This window comes from Raphanus sativus, chromosome 6 (genome assembly GCF_000801105.2).
Source record: "Raphanus sativus cultivar WK10039 chromosome 6, ASM80110v3, whole genome shotgun sequence".
Classification (NCBI taxonomy): Eukaryota; Viridiplantae; Streptophyta; class Magnoliopsida; order Brassicales; family Brassicaceae; genus Raphanus; species Raphanus sativus.
The window spans coordinates 47,604,033-47,622,555 of NC_079516.1; the positions used below are offsets into that span (position 1 = coordinate 47,604,033).

General features: G+C 32.2%; 3 protein-coding genes across 6 annotated transcripts; all 3 read left to right on the forward strand.

Moving 5' to 3' along the window:
• The first annotated feature begins 10,772 nt into the window (after positions 1 to 10,772).
• On the forward strand, positions 10,773 to 12,222 carry LOC108810827 (uncharacterized). 4 transcript variants are annotated; one of them, XM_018582902.2, is made up of 5 exons: positions 10,773 to 10,936; positions 11,167 to 11,241; positions 11,330 to 11,419; positions 11,498 to 11,734; positions 11,803 to 12,222. In XM_018582902.2, the coding sequence occupies exons 2-5, from the start codon at positions 11,176 to 11,178 to the stop codon at positions 11,932 to 11,934; spliced, it is 525 nt and encodes a 174-aa protein (XP_018438404.2). In that variant the 5' UTR covers positions 10,773 to 10,936; positions 11,167 to 11,175; the 3' UTR covers positions 11,935 to 12,222. The 4 variants fall into 4 exon arrangements, with proteins under 4 accessions (XP_018438404.2, XP_018438405.2, XP_056844249.1 ...); XM_018582903.2 differs by having other exon boundaries at positions 11,809 to 12,167; XM_056988269.1 differs by having other exon boundaries at positions 10,778 to 10,909; positions 11,803 to 12,207.
• A 1,553-nt stretch (positions 12,223 to 13,775) lies between these two features.
• On the forward strand, positions 13,776 to 15,777 carry LOC108809325 (uncharacterized). The gene is made up of 8 exons (XM_018581473.2): positions 13,776 to 14,165; positions 14,280 to 14,387; positions 14,486 to 14,569; positions 14,666 to 14,770; positions 14,846 to 14,959; positions 15,047 to 15,147; positions 15,269 to 15,380; positions 15,469 to 15,777. Exons 1-8 carry the CDS (start codon positions 13,851 to 13,853, stop codon positions 15,595 to 15,597), a joined length of 1,068 nt encoding a protein of 355 aa, XP_018436975.2. The 5' UTR covers positions 13,776 to 13,850; the 3' UTR covers positions 15,598 to 15,777.
• Positions 15,778 to 17,226: 1,449 nt separating this feature from the next.
• On the forward strand, positions 17,227 to 18,166 carry LOC108808710 (uncharacterized). Its single transcript, XM_018580819.2, has 2 exons — positions 17,227 to 17,616; positions 17,684 to 18,166. The coding sequence occupies exons 1-2, from the start codon at positions 17,293 to 17,295 to the stop codon at positions 18,125 to 18,127; spliced, it is 768 nt and encodes a 255-aa protein (XP_018436321.2). The 5' UTR covers positions 17,227 to 17,292; the 3' UTR covers positions 18,128 to 18,166.
• The last annotated feature ends 357 nt before the right edge of the window (positions 18,167 to 18,523 follow it).

Below are 18,523 nucleotides of genomic sequence, written 5' to 3' on the forward strand. Positions count from 1 at the left end.
CGTCATTACTGTATCGACTGGTTTGTTTTCGAACAATTTTGAGAGATTTTGGAGTTATTTAAATACATAACTGCACAAAATTTTCAGAGTTTTTTGAAATTTCAGAGTTTTATGAATTTTATGTGATTGTCATTACCTTGCCCACTGGTATGTATTAAGCAACTTACGGATATTTTGAGTTTTTTTGTAATGTATAATTGCACAGAATCTTCTAATGCCACTAGTTTGAGGTCAATCGGGGTCCTTAGTCAAAAGTTATGATAGTTTTACTGAAGAGTGGTCGTTTGACGCACGAAGAGGAAACTTAATATCCAAAGAAATATGTGGACATTGCACATAAGGTTGTGGAATGTCATAAGACTTCTTTGGAATGTCATAAGACTTCTTTGGAATGTTCTGAGACGAACCTAAACTGCATTTAAACGTCATTACCCTATCCACTAGTTTGTTACGAGCAATTTTGGGAGATTTTAGAGTTATTTAAATACATAACTACACAGAATCTTCAGAATTTTATCTATTGATAGATAACTAACTATGGTGATTTTGAGCTCATCTTCTCACAAACGGTAGAGATTTTGATTATCTTAACTAGGCATGGGCATAAAATCCGGAACCCGAAATCTGAACCGAACCCGAACCGAAAAACCTGACCCGTTATCCGATCTGAAATGTAAAAATATCTGAACGGGTCTTGTAGGATGGTATAAAAAATATCCGAACCCGAAGTGTTATTAACCGAGTCCGAACGGGTAACTCGAAAACCCGAAACTAATAGTTAATATAAATATTTTGAAAAATATATAATTATTATAGTTATTAAATTTAATATTCGTGGTAATACGATATATAATAATAAATATTAACAATATTAAAAATATTTTAAGTACACAATTATTATAAATAAGTAATTTAAAATTTGTTCATTGGAATAACAAGTCTACTCTCTATAATATAATGTATATTGTTTATAAATAATGTTTATTTTCATACTTGATTTAACATTTTATTGTTATTCTAGTAATTTTATGTGTGATAGATTAATTTTTATTAGTTTAGTTGTTTTTCTTTTTTTTACTTTGGTTATATCCGAACCGAACCGATATAACCCGAACCCGAATGATATATGGTTACTTTATGGGTTCAGGACGCAATATAATTTTTAACCGAACCCGAAGTGTTATTATCCTAACCCGGCCCGTACTAATGGAATTTTACTATGGGACCTAGGATCGTGAACCCGAAAACCCGAAAAAACCCGATCCGAACACCAACGGGTACCCAAACGCCCATGCCTAATCTTAACAATGCCACCAGTTTGAGGTCAATCGGATCCATAGTCAACAGTTATAATAATTTTACTGAAAAGTGGTCATTTGACGCACGAAGAAAAAACTTAATATCCTAAGACATATGTGGACAATGCACATAAGGTTGTGGAATGTCACCAGACATCTTTGGAATGTCATAAGACTTCCCTTGAAATGTCCTTAAACGTTCTTAAACTGTATTTGAACGTCATTACTGTATCCACTGGTTTGTTTCGATCAATTTTAGGAGATTTTGGAGTTATTTAAAAACATAACTGCAAATTTTTTTAGGAATTTTTAAGTTTTATGAACTTAACAATGCCACCAGTTCGAGGTCAATCAGGGTCCTTAGTCAAAAGTTATGATAGTTTTATTGAAGAGTGGTCGTTTAACGCACGAAGAATAAATTTAATATATTAAGACATATGTGAACATTGCACATAAGGTTGTGGAATGCCATAAGACGTCTTTAGGATGTCATAAGACTTCCATGGAATGTCCAGAGACGTTCCTAAATTATATTTGAACGTCATTACTGTATCCACTGGTTTGTTTCGAACAATTTTGGGAGATTTTGGAGTTATTTAAATACATAACTGCACAAATTTTCAGAATTTTTAGAAATTTCAGGGTTTTATGAACTTTATGTGATCGTCATTACCCTACCCACTTGTACGTTTTTAGTAACTTTGGGAGATTTTGAATTTTTTTTTGTAATATAAAATTGCACATAATCTTCAAAATTTTATCTATTGACAGAGAATTAGCTATGGTGAAATTGTGCTCATCTTTTCAGAAACGGTAGAGATTTTTATTAGTTTTCCGAGGTCAACCGCGGTTCTTAGTAAAAAATTTTGATAGTTTTACTGAATAGTATTCGTTTGACGCACGAAGAGGAAACTTAATATCATAAGCCATATGTGGACATTGCACATAAGGTTGTGGAATGTAAGCAGACATCCTTGGAATGTCATAAGATTTATTTGGAATGTCATAAGACTTCCTTGGAATGTCATGAGACGTTCTTAAATTGTATTTAAACGTCATTACCCTATTTTGGTTTGTTTCGAGCAATTTTTTGGAAGATTTTGGAGTTATTTAAATTCATAAATGAACAAAACTTTCAAAAATTTCATAAGACTTCTTTGGAATGTCATAAGACTTCTTTGGAATGTCATAAGGCTTCTTTGGAATGTCATAAAATTTCCTTGGAATGTCCTGAGACGTTCCTAAAATGTATTTGAACGTCTTTACTATATCCACTAGTTTGTTTTGAACAATTTTGGGAGATTTTGGAGTTATTTAAATACATAATTGCATAAAATTTTCAGAATTTTTAGAAATTTCAGAGTTTTATGAACTTTATGTGATCTTCATTACCGTGCCCACTGGTACGTTTTAAGCAACTTTGAGAGATTAAGAGTTTTTTTTGGAATGTATAATTGCACATAATCTTCAAAATTTTATCTATTGATATAGAACTAGATAGCGGTGAAATTGAGCTCATCTTTTCAAAAACGGTAGAGATTTTGATTAGCTTTCCAATGCCACCACTTTGAGGTCAATCGAGGTTTTTAGTCAAAAGTTTTGATAGTTTTACTGAAGAGTGGTCGTTTGACGCACAAAGAGGAAACTTAATAGGGTAAGACATCTCTGGACATTGCATATAAGGTTGTGGAATGTCAGCAGACATCCTTGGAATGTCATATGACTTCTTTAAAATGTCATATGACTTCTTTAAAATGTCATATGAGTTCCTGAGAATATTCTAAAATGTTCCTAAACTGTATTTAAACGTCATTACCTTATACACTAGTTTGTTTTGAGCAATTTTGAGAGAATTTGGAGTTATTTAAATGCATAACTACACAGAATCTTCAGAATTTTATTTATTGATAGAGAACAATCTATGGTGATTTTGGGCTCATCTTTTCACAAACGATAGATATTTTGATTATCTTAATAATGCCACCAGTTTGAGGTCAATCGGGTCCTTAGTCAAGAGTTATAATAATTTTACTGAAAAGTGGTCGTTTGACGCACGAAGAAGAAACTTAATATCCTAAGATATATGTGGACAATGCACATAAGGTTGTGGAATGTAAGGAGACATCCTTGGAATGTCGTAAGACTTCTTTGGAATGTCATAAAACTTTCTTGGAATGTCATGAAACGTTCATAAACTGTATTTAAACGTCATTACCCTATTTTGGTTTGTTTCGAGCAGTTTTAGGAGATTTTGGAGTTATTTAAATTCATAACTGCACAAAACTTCCAGAAATTTCATAAGACTATATTTGAACGTCATTACTGTCTCCACTCGTTTATTTCGGAAAAAAATTGGGAGATTTTGAAATTGTTTAAATACTTAACTGCACAAAGTTTTCAGAAATTTCAGAAATTTCAGAGTTTTATAAACATTATGTGATCGTCATTACCCTACCCTCTGGTACATTTTAAGCAACTTTGAGAGATTTTGAGTTTTTTGTATTGTATAATTGAACATAATCTTCAAAATTTTATCTATTGATAAAGAACTAACTATGGTGAAATTGAACTCATCTTTTCAGAAACGGTAGAGATTTTGATTAGTTTTCCAATGCCACCAGTTTGAGGTCAATCGGGGTTTTTAGTCAAAAGTTTTGATAATTTTACTGAAGAGTGGTCGTTTGACGCACGAAGAGAAAACTTAATATCATAAGCCATCTGTGGACATTGCACATAATGTTGTGGAAAGTCAACATACTACTTTGGAATGTCAAAAGACTTCTTTGGAATGGCATAAGATTTCCTTGGAATGTCTTCAGTCGTTCCTAAACTGTATTTGAATGTCATTACCCTATTGTGGTTTGTTTCGAGCAACTTTGGGAGATTTTGAAGTTATTTAAATTTATAACTGCATAAAATTTTAAGAATTTTCAGAAATTTCAGAGTTTTATGAACTTAACAATGCTACCAGCTTGAGGTTAATCGGGGTCCTTAGTCAAAAGTTATGATAGTTTTACTGAACAGTGATCGTTTAATGCACGAAGAAGAAATTTAATATCATAAGACATCTGTGGACATTGCACATAAGGTTGTGGAATGTCACCAAACTTCTTTGGAATGTCATAAGACTTTCTTGGAATGTCACAAGACTTCTTTGGAATGTCTTGAGACGTTCCTAAAATGTATTTGAAAGTCATTATTGTATTGACTGGTTTGTTTCGAACAATTTTGGGAGATTTTGGAGTTATTTAAATACATAACTGCACAAAATTTTTAGAATTTTCAGAAATTTCGGGGTTTTATGAACTTTATGTGATTGTCATTACCCTACCCAATGGTACGTATTAAGCAACTTAGGGATATTTTGAGTTTTTTTGTAATGTATAATTGCACATAATCTTCAAAATTTAATTTATTGATATAGAACTAGCTATGGTGAAATTGAGCTCATCTTTTCAGAAACGATAAAGATTTTGATTAGCTTTATAATGCCACCAGTTTGAGGTCAATCGGGGTTCTTAGTCAAAAGTTATGATAATTTTACTAAAAAGTGGTCGTTTGACGCACGAAGAGTAAACTTAATATTCTAAAACATATGTGGTCATTGTACATAAGGTTGTGGAATATCAGCGGACATCCTTGGAATGTCATAAGACTTCTTTGAAATGTCATAAGATTTCTTTGAAATGTCATAAGAGTTTCTTGGAATGTTCTGAGACGTTCTTAAACTGTATTTAAACGTCATTACCCTATCCACTGGTTTGTTTCGAGCAATTTTGGGAGATTTTAGAGTTATTTAAATGCATAACTACACAGAATCTTCAGAATTTTATCTATTGGTAGAACTAGCTATGGTGATTTTGCATTCATCTTTTCACAAACGGTAGAGATTTTGATTATCTTAACAATGCCACCAGTTTAAGGTCAATCGGGTCCTTAATATTCTAAGACATATGTGGACAACGCACATAAGGTTGTGGAATATCACCAGAAGTTCCTAAACTGTATTTGAACGTCATTATTTGAATATCATAAGACTTCCTTGAAATGTCTTCAGAAGTTCCTAAACTGTATTTGAACGTCATTATTGTATCTCCTGGTTTATTTCGAACAATTTTGGGAGATTTTTGAGTTATTTAAAATTATAACTGCACAAAATTTTCAGAATTTTCAGGAATTTTAGAGTTTTATGAACTTAACAATGCCACCAGTATGAAGTCAACCGGGGTCTTTAGTCAAAAGTTATGATTGTTTTAATGAAGAGTGGTTGTTTAACGCAAGAAGAAGAAACTTAATATCCTAAGATATATGTAGACATTGCACATAATGTTGTGGAATGCCACCAGACATCTTTGGAATGTCATAAGACATCTTTGGAATGTCATAAGACTTCCTTAGAATGTCATAAGACTTCTTTGAAATGTCATGAGACGTTCATAACCTGTATTTGAACGTCATTATTGTATCCACTGGTTTGTTTCGAACAATTTTGGAAGATTTTGGAGTTATTTAAATACATATCTGCACAAAATTTTCAGAAAAAATCAGAGTTTTATGAACTTTATGTGATCGTCAATACATTGCCCACTGGTACGTTTTAAGCAACTTTGAGAGATTTTGAGTGTTTTTTGTAATGTATAATTGCACATAATCATCAAAATTTTATCTATTGATAGAGAACTAGGTATGGTGAAATTGAGCTCATCTTTTCAGAAACGGTAGAGATTTTGATTAACTTTCCAATGCAGCCAGTTTTAAGGTCATTCAGGGTTTTTAGTCAAAAGTTTTGATAATTTTACTGAAGAGTGATCGTTTAACGCACGAACATGAAACTTAATATCATAAGCCATATGTGGACATTGCACATAAGGTTGTGGAATGTAAGCAGACATCCTTGGAATGTCATAGGACTTCTTTGGAACGTCATAAGACTCCTTGGAATGTCCTGAGACTTTTCTAAAATTGTATTTAAACGTCATTACCCTATTTTGGTTTGTTTTGAGTAGTTTTGGGAGATTTTAGAGTTATTTAAATACATAACTGCACAAAGTTTTCAGAATTTTCAGAATTTTCAGAATTTTATGAACTTAAAAAATGCCACCAGTTTGAGGTTAATCGGGGTCCTTAGTAAAAAATTATGATAGTTTTATTGAAGAGTGATCGTTACGCACGAAGAAGGAACTTAATATCCTAAGACATCTATAGACATTGCACATAAGGTTGTGTAATGTCACAAGACATCCTTGGAATATCATAAGACTTTTTTGGAATATCATAAGACTTCATTGGAATGTCATAAGACTTCCTTGGAAAGTTCTAAGACGTTCTTAAACTGTATTTGAACGTCATTACTGTATCCACTAGTTTATTTCGAACAATTTTGGTAGAATCTGGGACTATTTAAATATATAACTGCACAACGTTTTCGGAATTTTCAGAATTTTCAGGGTTATATGAACTTTATGTGATCGTCATTACCCTGCCCACTGGTACGTTTTAACCAACTTTGGGAGATTTTGAGTTTTTTTTGTAATGTATAATTGCACATAATCTTCAAGATTTTATCTATTGATAGAGAACTAGCTATGGTGTAATTGAGCTCATCTTTTCAGAATCGGGTGAAGTTTTGAATAGCTTTCCAATGCCACCAGTTTGAGGTCAATCGGGGTTCTTAGTCAAAAGTTTTGATAATTTTACTGAAGAGTGCTAGTTTGACGCACGAAGAGGAAACTTAATATCCTAAGCCATCTGTGGACATTGCACATAAGGTTGTGGAATGTAAGCAGACATTTTTTTGGAATGTCATAAGACTTCTTTGGAAAGTCATAAGACTTCTTTGGAAAGTCATAAGACTTCTTTGGATTGTCCTAAGACGTTCACAAACTGTATTTAAATGTCATTATCCAATTATGTTTGTTTCGATCAATATTGTGAGATTTTGAAGTTATTTAAATTCATAGTTGCACAAAACTTTCAGAAATTTCAGAGTTTGAGGTCAATCCTTACTCAAAAGTTATGATAGTTTTACTCAAGAGTGGTCGTTTAACGCACGAAGAAGAAATTTAATATCTTAACATATATGTGGACATTGCACATAAGGTTGTGGAATGACACCAGACATCCTTGGAATGTCATAAGACTTCTTTGGAATGTCATAAGACTTCCTTGGAATGTCCTGAGACATTTCTAAATTGTATTTGAACGTCATTACTGTATCTACTGGTTTGTTTCAAACAATTTTGGGAGATTTTGGAGTTATTTAAATACATAACTGCATAAAATTTTCAGAATTTTCAGAAATTTCAGAGCTTTATGAACTTTTTGTGATCGCCAATTATTCTGCCCACTGGTACGTTTTAAACAACTTTGGGAGATTTTGAGTTTTTTTTTAATTGTATAATTGCACATAATCTTCATAATTTTATCTACTTATAGAGAACTAGCTATGGTGATATTGAGCTCATCTTTTCAGAAACATTACAGATTTTGATTAGCTTTCCAATGCCACCATTGAGGTCAATCGGGGTTCTTAGTTAAAAGTTATGATAGTTTTAAAGAAGAGTGGTTGTTTGACGCACGAAGAATAAACTTAATATCCTAAGACATATGTGGACTTTGCACATAAGGTTGTGGAATGTCATCAGACATCTTTGGAATGTCATAAGACTTCTTTGGAATGTCATATGACTTTCTTGGAATGTCCTCGATAAAAAGTTATGATAGTTTTAATGAAGTGTGGTCGTTTGATGCTTGAAGAGGTAACTTACTATTCTAAAATATCTGTGGACTTTCAAAGATAGTTGTATAATGTCATGTCACATTTCTGAACTGTCTGTGAACGTCATTACCCTGTCCACTGGTACATTTTAAACAACTTTAGAAGACTTTTAGTTTTTTGAAATGTATAATTGCACATAATTTTCAGAATTTTATCTATTGGTAGAGAACTAGTTATGGTGAAATTGAGCTCATCTTTTCAGAAACGGTAGAGATTTTGATAAGCTTTCTAATGCCACCAGTTTGAGGTCAATTGGGGTTTTTAGTCAAAGTTATGATAGTTTTACTGAAGAGTGATCGTTTGAGACTCGAAGAAAAACTTAATATCGTAAGACATATGTGAACATTGCACATAAGGTTGTGGAATGTCACCAGACATCTTTGGAATGTCTTGAGACGTTCCTAAATTGTATTTAAACGTCATTACCCTATCTACTGGTTTGTTTCGTGCAATTTTAGGAGATTTTAGAGTTTTTAAAATACATAACTGCACAGAATTTTCAGAATTTTATGAACTTTATATGATTGTCATTACTCTGCCCACTGGTTGTTTTAAGCAATTTTAGGAGATTTTAAGTTTTTTGAATTGTATAATTGCACAGGATCTTTAGATATTTATCTATTGATAGAGAACTAGCTATGGTGATATTAAGCTCATCTTTTCAGAAACGGTAGAGATTTTGATTAACTTAACAACTAATCTTCAGAATTTGATAGCAATTTTATTTTTTGTTAAGAATTGTGTCTTTTCATTATATATTAAGATGTGTCCTTTCATTATTTATTTTTAGATTGTATATTAGTTAATATTTAAATTAAAAAGATGTACTTATTTAAATGAAAAATTGTGACTATTCATATATGTACCATTTCAAAATAACTACCTTTAAATTGAAAATATATGACTATTTGACTTGAAAAATTGTGAATATTCATATAATTATCATTTCAAAATAACCACCTTTAAATTAAAAAATATGTGACTATTCATATAACATATATATGGAAGGTTGCATGTCTTAATTTTTTAAACAAATATTTATGTATTTTTGTTTTATTATGCTAATATCTATTATTAATATTTCATAAATATTTGTAATTGTTTTATATCTAAAAATCAGTGTATTGATATGAAAATTTAAAATTCTTAAGTTTTATACATGAAATTTGCATCTCATAATTTTTACATGAAAAAATCCCAAACAATGTTGAAAAAATTGTTTATTTTTTTAGGAATTTCATTTCTTGTTTAAAGTTATGTTTTTCATTATATATTAAGATGTGTCTTTTTATTATTTGTTTCAAGAGTTGTGTATAAGTTAATATTTAAATTTTATACAAATATGTCTGTCTTTATTTTTTCATATTACACATAACTAATGATTTTGTAATACTAATTAAATTAAATTAGCTTACACATATCCCAGTAAACAATATATTTTTATTTAAAACTATTTTAATGTTTAAAAAGAGATCTTTTATTTATTATAAATTGATATAATTTAAAATTTTAGAGTAACTTACCTAAATTAATAAAAGATGTATAATCTTATTGGTATTGATGTATTTTTATTTTAGTTGTAATTTTAAACTATAAAATACACATTTCTAATATTATCTATAAATAAATATTTTCATACGTTTTGACATGAAAATTTATTTGAAAATAAAATTAATTTTTCTATAAAATATAAATTATAAAATGATTATTTATTTATAAGAAATGAGTTCCACGCGATATCGCGTGGGTTCATTACCTAGTATACGATAATAATCATTCTAAATAATAAAGACTTGATAACAATTTATATATTATTTTTTCATCTTGTTTAATTTTATATTACTAAAATAAATTAAAAATCACATTAATCATATGATAAAATTTAAATTTGTGTATATGTTATGTTTTGAATTTTTAAAAACGTCTGTAAATCATTAAAACTGTTAAAATTCTCACTTTTTTTGTAGTGAATGGTTTAATTTTTTTGTAATAGCAAAATACAAATGATGATAAATTTATATGAATATAAATTTTCATTATATATATATATATTTATTTATTTTAATATCAGCTAAGCTAAGTTGTCTTCCATATAATTTCTTTTTTTAATTTCAGAATTTTAGAAACATCTATCATATTTCAATTGATAAAATTAAATATTATTACAACTTTATTTTAATGAAATCATTAAAATATAATTTAAATGTTTTTGTGATTATTTAAAAATTCCAAAAACTTTTTGTATGTCAAATATTTTATAAATATCTCACTTTGTTTAAAGTGAAATTATTACAGAAAGTTATTATATTTTATGAACTGGTCAGACGGAGGTCTTTATACCTAGTACTAGAAGTAAAATAGTACTTTGTATGTGCTATTTTAAAAACTTGTTCCAAAACCTCAGCACAAAGTCAAGAGAAACTGAGATGTTAATTTATTCTGAGATCTATTTTCGGAAACTATGGTTATGTGATATGTCAATGTACAAAATACAAATGACTCGATTGAAAGGATTTACCACAGTGGTAAAAGAAAAAATGAGCGTCACAAAAAACTCTATCCAAGGTGGTTATTTCAAGCCCTTAGTCAAAAAAAAAAAAGTGGTTATTTCGGTTAGTCAACGGTCAACAAAAGCTATATTGGTCCTCAAGAAACCTATATAAGCCCTCCCTTGAACCCACATCGTCTTTCACAGTTGCAAATTAGAAGAAACAGAGTGTGTTTATCGTTTCGGAAGATCTCGTGAATATTTAAGATAAAGAGCTTAGTCTTTCTCTCTCTGCTAACTTGCTTCAGAGGAGAAGAAACAGAGTAGGTTTCTCCGTGAAGATCCGTTAGTCACTCTCCCTCTCCCTCTTCGGTAACTTACTGCAGATTCTTTGTTAAATCTTGTCTCGTAACGCTAAGAGTTAGATAGAATCTCTCTTCTAGTCTCGAGTAAACCCTAGAATGAACAGACTCAACTCTTCTCCTGCTACCTCTCTCTGTTACTCTAAAACAGAGTCTCTACTCTGTTTCAAGAACTGCTACTTTCACGTCTTGATAGTTCTTGCGTCATCGTTTACAAAACTGAGAGATAAGATTTAACAGATTCTTGGGATGGAAGTAAACGAAGATTATGACGATGCGGATGAATTTTTCCAGAGCTTGTTCGAACAACTAGAGGTGATAATCTAATTAACATTCCACAATCATCTGTCCAATTACATTCTCAAGTTTTTTTCTTAACGATTCACCATCTTCATTGGCCTAGGGTTTATCATTATCAGAAGATACAGTTGCAGCATCAACGGATCCATGGAACATCAACGCTCTTCTCGAACCTTTACCACCTCAATTCCAGGTATACTCTTTTCTTTCTTCTTCTTTTTTTTTGTTCTTATCCTCAAAACAAAGTTGTAAATGATTCATATTTTCGTAGAAACAAGCACCACCACCATCATTTGATGTAGCAGAAGTTTTAGAGAATCTTGATCAACTCATGGGACCAGATACACTTTACACAGAAGATCAGTCTGTACAATTCGGATCCAACAAGAAGACTATCATTGCTGTTGTTCCAACTCAACGTTTGTTCAGCTCAAATCCAAATCAAGGCTGCATCGCTGAAACAAGTACAAGTATCAATCCAACTCTTCAAGGACGTTCTCCATCTCAGGTAATATATAATCTCTTCTGAGTTCTGATATAATCTGCCACTCATGATGTTAATGGACCCTGATACAGTTTCAGGACAAGCGGGGCTTATTCACAGTGCCACCACCAGAGTCTATCCCGTTCAAGCCTATTGAATCTTCAAGTGATATTTCTACTGCTGATTCTGATCAACAACAACCGAGGAAAAGACAAAGACGGTGACCAATCTGGCTATGATCTAGCCGAAGACTACGAGGATACTAGATCTTTCTTACGATTCAGCTCTCTCTCCCTAATCATCTACAAAAATTATGTTAAGTCGTTTCATTTTCAGTTTGCTTTTTAACTTGGGGGTGTGGAGTGGTTAGGATTGATCATGGCTACCATTTTCCACATGTAATATTCTTTTTATAGCCTTTTTAGACAATGTGTCTTGCATGTTAGTCTTAGACTTTTTAAGACTCTGTAACAGTTAGGAATTTACATTCAGCTATAGTACTACGAATTGAAACATTTCTGCTGCTATTGCCATTGCTCTTTTTTTTGTAGTGATGTATGTTATTATTTGTTAGATGAAACGTACTAGTATCACATACAGAGTCTTCAATTTTGTGAAACTTATATAATTATATCAGAATAGTAGATGACCGCTTGGCAAACATGCGCCGCGTGTCTATTGCTTGAGGTAGATGTAGTAAATGTAACTTAATGGAGCTTGCTCGGATTTTGATAGATTTTCTGAAGAGCAAGCTCTGAAATTTACGAAACTCATGTGCTGTAGTGGCTGTTCTTAAGGAGTTTCAGGATATTGCTATTGCTTACAGTGTCACAATAAAAGACAGTCCATGTCAAACTAAGTTCTCTTGCATTCTGAGATAAGACCTTGATATCAAATAGCCGGCTGAGTTTGAGTTGGATGCTCCTGCTCAGCCATTTTTTCTGTCTTGCAGAGCCATATAATCAGAACAATGCGTTTTGTATATTACATGTGTTTACTTTTTGCATTAGTTAGATATTTGCTATGCAAATTTATTTCAGTTTTGCAGCTGAATGCTACAGACAAGATTGTGTTATGTGTTTTTTTTACTCTGTTCACTTGCGTCAAAATAGTAAAAGTTGGAATCTCGCACCAGAGAGAGAATGAGCTAGTAGCCTATCTATACATTCAATTCAACGATATCCTTTTTTTTTTTGAAAAAATTCAACCATATCCTTTCTCTTCCATTTTGACGTTACTATATAAGGGTAGGAAAATATACTTAAAATTTGATTTGATCCAAAAATTTCGGATATTTGTAACTTTACGAATCGAAATAAATATTAAAATTTAATATCCATCAAATAAAAAGCAAATCACAATTATCACGGATCAGATTGAATCGAATCAAAAAATTGATTATTCGTACAAGACAAATTGGATCACGGATATCTTTAAAATTCTGGATATCGGTTCCGTACTTGTAGTTACTATGAAGACTCAAGATGTAGTTTGACTTAATACATTAAATAAAATGAGCATTAAATTTTCTTTGACTTATAAGAGAAAGAATGTTATTTTTTTTTCTCTAGTAAGGTAGTATTCGAAAACAGTATGACTGAGATGAATAATCTATAGAATAAAATCTTCTCCAAAAAGAAAAATTGACTGACACATTCAGTTAAGGGATGTTCATGATTTGCATGCATACCAAGTTCATGTGTACATCGTATTACTCTTTCTATTTGTTTGACTAAATTTTTTTTAGTGTTTTTTTTGACAAAAGAGAAGTGTTTTCCTGAAAGTATTAATTATCAATAAAATATGTAAAAAATGAGTAGTCAGTAGTGATAGATTCTCTATTCATTAAAAGAAAGTTAAGCAACATATAATCTATGATATTTAAATTGTCAAAAGATTTAACATTTTTACCAAAAAAAAAAAATTTGTCAAAAGAAGAAAGAAACTTCGCTTTAACTGTGGGGCAAGAAGCTAAATATGTTTCTCCTTTGTTCCTTTTTGCAGTTAAATTAAAATTCTTTCAGACAACATTTTAAAATTAAATAAAATTCATTAAAAAAATAAAATTAAAGGCACTCTCTGTTCTGTTCTGCCATTGTTATAGCTTTTGGCTTAGCTTGTCCACTCTCCCTGATCTTCAATGGAACCGACGGTAACACCACCGGAGCCAGAGGCTCGATCCGAAGATATCTCTTTAAGCGATGATAACATAGTGAATGCGGAGAAAGCAGAGGAGGAAGAACATAGCGATTCCGGTTCAGCGATAACCGGCGTCGATCTGATCTTCGTCGCTGGTGACGATGATATCTACGTTGAAGCGGATGGCGTTGTGGAGAGGACGAAACTGGAGCTTCCCGAGGAATACGCGAAGAGCGTTATGGCTCTAACGTGCGATTCCAAAGCTGAATGTGGATCTTGCCATGTGTATTTGATTGGCACTGCTCATGTTTCTGAGGTTATATCTTCTTTTTTTTTTTTTTTAAATCGAAGCTTACGTCAGAAACATTGGATTCGATCGTTGTTTCAATCTTTTCGTTTTTTTTTTGTTCGTTTGTGTGTTGTTTTATAGGAATCATGTCGAGAAGTTGAAGCTATAGTCAGCTACATGAAACCAGAGGTTGTCTTCGTGGAGTTGTGTGCAAGCCGGTTGTCTATTCTCACACCTCAGGCTGTGAAGGTTTTGCTCTGCATCACTCTTATATCATCTGTACATATGTTCTAGCTCTTCTTCTTCTTGTATTAAAGTCACGGTGTTTTTTTTTTGTTTTTTTTCAGGTTCCAACCGTGTGGGAAATGATAGACATGTGGAAGAAGAAACACAACCCGTTCGGAATAGCCTACGGATGGTTTCTTGCGAAGGCATGCTTCCCTCTGTTTTTACATCTTCTTTGATGATATAAGCTTAGATTTTCTTACTATTTAATTTAGTTCTTTTTTTTTCTTCCTCATGTTTAGATCGCAAGCAAGCTTGATGTTTTGCCTGGTGCTGAGTTTCGTGTGGCATATGAAGAAGCAGTCAAATATGGTGGCCAGGTTATTCTAGGTGATCGTCCAGTGCAGGTAACTTTGGTTGTTCAAGAATACGTGTTTATAGTTTTAAAGTAATCTTTATGCATTGTTGTTTGTTGGAAGCAGATCACTTTAAAGAGAACATGGGCTAAAATGCCTATATGGCATAAAGTAAAGTTTTTGTACGGCTTAGTGTTTCAAGCTGTCTTTTTACCGAGCCCTGAGGAACTTGACAAAATGGTAGCAAGTCGTTTGCTTCCTGTCTCTCTTTAAAGGTTATGGTGATTCAATTTCAGTCAAGTGTTAATTGTTTTGTACGGTTATTAGCTGAAAGCTATGAACGATGCGGATATGCTAACATTGGTGATCCAGCAAATGAGCAAGGAATTTCCATCTCTCATGGATACACTTGTGCATGAGCGAGATAAGTTAGTATTGTATTCCTCTCTCTCTCTATATATATAAAGTTCATTAGATTAGTTGATTGTGGCAGTTATTTATAAAGTTCTCTAAAACTTGTGTTTATCTTTTTGCAAAATGTTGCATTAGGTACATGGCATGTATGTTGTCAAGAGTTGCAAGTGAGCATGGTTCGGTTGTGGCAGTTGTTGGTAGAGGGCATCTCCAAGGGATCAAAAAGAACTGGGACCAACCTATAAATGTAAGACACAATCTTATCAATCTCCAAATCATTATTATACATAAGAACAGAGCTGAGCTAATCATTATTGTGTTAATGATGTTTGCAGATGAAGGATCTATTGGAGATACCGACGAATAAATCAGTTCTTACATTAAAGAATGTTCTGATAGCTCTGGCCATTTTAGTCGCCGGGGCAGCCATAGTTTCCCGCACATATCTTGCAAGCAGAGGTTAAAGAATCTCAAGGCAGGGGAAGTTTCTCATGAGGACAATAAAAGTTAGGCTTAATAACAAATGATTTACATTGATCTGCAGCAACTGTTATAATCTTTGTTGTCATGATTTTTTTACTTTTTGATTTATTGGTTGAATAATTTTATAATAGTTTATACAAAATCAAATATCTTTCCCCTCTCACACAACTACTATTTATCAGTGTTTTTAAAACCGGACCAGCGATCGAACCGAAAATATTTTGGGTCATGGGTCAATGTGGTTCGACCTGGTTCGATTAGGTTCAACCGAGTTTGATGTATTAAACCGAATTTAATAATATTTTATATATAATATACATATTTTAGAAAATAGCAAACTGAAATGTAATAACAAAAATAAAAAATCTAATAGTTCAAATCTAAATCAATATAAAAAATACATTTAAAGTTTACTCTCCAGGTCACTATAAATTTTTATCACCTTTAAAGAAAATTATATACATTAGTGCAACGTTGCGACGGTTGTTGATTTTCATTGTGATAGTTGTTGATTTTCTGTGTTTGAATTTGGTGGAAATCAAATTTATTGATCATTCTCTTCTATTGCTTAGTACATCGCAAAAGTTTTGCAAAGACATCAAAACACAAAAGTATAAAATACCTTGTGAATTGCAGTCTTGTAGAGAAAAAAAATGTCAAAAATAGAAATACCTTCTGAATTACAGTTTGTCAAAAAACTCTATTTTTTATTTCATTTTTAAAACTAATTATTTTATTAATATTTTTTTTTGTTTTCTTTACAGAATTTTGCCGGTTCGTTGGGTCGTCGGTTCCCGAATTTTTAACGGTTCAATATGGGTTTTTAACCGGTTCAATTTTAGTTGGGTTTTAGCATTAACCCAATCCGGCTTGGTGTCCGGTTCACGGTTGAACCTGGTCCGACCGCCGGTTCGGTCCGGGTTTAACAACACTGCTATTTATACAGAAAACATCTCAGATTTATTTACATTAAAATGTTTTTAGTCTCAGCATGTCTCAAATTAACCTTAAGTTAATTTTTATGTATATACAATATTTGCTAGGTACATGCATGAGATTAATATTTGCTACATATGGATGGCTACACATCCATCTAAGATTAAGTATCACAACAAACCACATGAACTATATGGTGTACAATGTTATGCGATTAACATCATAATGCTCTGTTCCAAAAAAACATCATAATGCTCATTAGTATAACACTTAAGTTAATTAACACATGTTCATATGTTTGCTAACTACATTAATTTACCATACATTAGTCCTTTTACGTGCTGTCATATGATGGCTTTTAGCTTATATATGACAATCATTTTTCATTTATATTAGTTTTCTTTTTTTTCATTTGTTTCTTTCATCCGTTATTCCACTGACTACCTAACCGAATATCATGCCAAATTCAATAGAATATCACGTATTGACACATAGTGTTATAACAGACACACACACACACACAATGACACACACAAGACCCAACTACACATCAAGTTACCATCATGAATTTCTTATTTCCCTCGAGTCCTTTTTACAAGCATTTCAGCAACTTGCACCCTTCACTCTATATATATATATATATATATATGGCTCTAATTACATTACGCATTTGTGAAATCACAATACTTTTGCTTCCCATAAATATACCAAAACATAACTAGCCCTTTTTATTTGTAAATATGATAGTGACAATAGTCTCATACAGCCAAGAATTCACCATGGAAATCAGTGAACAAGAACCTGTGTTGGACATCAAGAAACGTTTAGAACAGTTTCTTCAGATCCCAACATCATCGTTAACCCTCTTTGTCTCTTGTTGGGAACTCCTCGACGGTCTCGACATCGATGACTACCCGATCATCTCAGACGGCACAAGAATCGACCTCACCGTTACTCCCCTTTTCACCGTACCTTCTTTTACTAACCCCGCGGTTAAAAAGATCCACGTCACCGTCAAGTTCCCATCAAAGCAGTTCTCCATCGAAGTAGACAGAACCGAAACGGTAACTTTAACGTTTTTTCTCACATCTTGTTACAGTTTCTTGATTCACAAGTTAATGTTTTTTGTAGGTAAGTAGCTTGAAGGACAAGATACACCTTGTGGAGAACACACCTATAAAGCGAATGCAATTATACTTCTCTGGAATCGAGCTGGCTGACGATTTTCGAAACCTAAACGAATATGGAATCGGTGAGTTCTCAGAGATTGTCGTGTTTCTCAAGTCAATCAACCGAGCCAAAGACGTTGCTCCGGTGAGGAAACTATGTTTCTTGGTGCAGACGTCATCGAGTTTATTCAACGGTGCAAGAATCCCTGTGGAGATTAAGGATTCTTGTACCATCTCGGAGATGAGAGAAGGGTTACAAGCTAACAAGACGTTGCCAAGCGACGAGTATATATTCGTACACAAGCAACGGATTATGCGAGAGAATTGTAGTCTTCGTTGGCATGGTGTTGAAAATGGTGACACTCTTTTTGTGTTTAAAGGATCTATTAGTCGTGGAAATTACTGATAGATTTGCATAACTAAGGTTTACTTTTCTATAAATAATTTTAAAAAAAACATCTCTCAAGAATGACATTATGAATTTTAATATATTGACTCAATAGATAGATTTTTAATTTTAATTTGAAAACAACAAATTTCATAATATATTTTTTTAAAATATAATCAATGGTTGTTAATTGATAGTACGACTAACCGGACTATATATATATGGACATAATCAAATATACTCAAAAGAGACCTTATAAATGTTCAAAAAAAAAAATTGTTATTTAACTGAAAGTGCGACTAATGGACTCTTCAAAATGATATACTGTACTATTGATTACCTAGGTGTCCAAACAAGTCTTCGGGTATTTTCAAAGCTGTAATTAAAACATACAATGTAGTTTTGGGTAGTGTA

Bases quoted from the DNA above. Each gene is read 5' to 3' on its own strand.
- LOC108808710 (XM_018580819.2), top strand. From the start codon at position 17,293: ATGATAGTGACAATAGTCTCATACAGCCAAGAATTCACCATGGAAATC. The intron at 17,617-17,683 runs GTAACTTTAACG...TGTTTTTTGTAG, and splicing joins AAGTAGACAGAACCGAAACG to GTAAGTAGCTTGAAGGACAA.
- LOC108809325 (XM_018581473.2), top strand. From the start codon at position 13,851: ATGGAACCGACGGTAACACCACCGGAGCCAGAGGCTCGATCCGAAGAT. The intron at 14,771-14,845 runs GTAACTTTGGTT...TGTTGGAAGCAG, and splicing joins TAGGTGATCGTCCAGTGCAG to ATCACTTTAAAGAGAACATG. The intron at 15,381-15,468 runs GTAAGACACAAT...TGATGTTTGCAG, and splicing joins ACTGGGACCAACCTATAAAT to ATGAAGGATCTATTGGAGAT.
- LOC108810827 (XM_018582902.2), top strand. From the start codon at position 11,176: ATGGAAGTAAACGAAGATTATGACGATGCGGATGAATTTTTCCAGAGC. The intron at 11,420-11,497 runs GTATACTCTTTT...ATATTTTCGTAG, and splicing joins CTTTACCACCTCAATTCCAG to AAACAAGCACCACCACCATC. The intron at 11,735-11,802 runs GTAATATATAAT...ACCCTGATACAG, and splicing joins AAGGACGTTCTCCATCTCAG to TTTCAGGACAAGCGGGGCTT.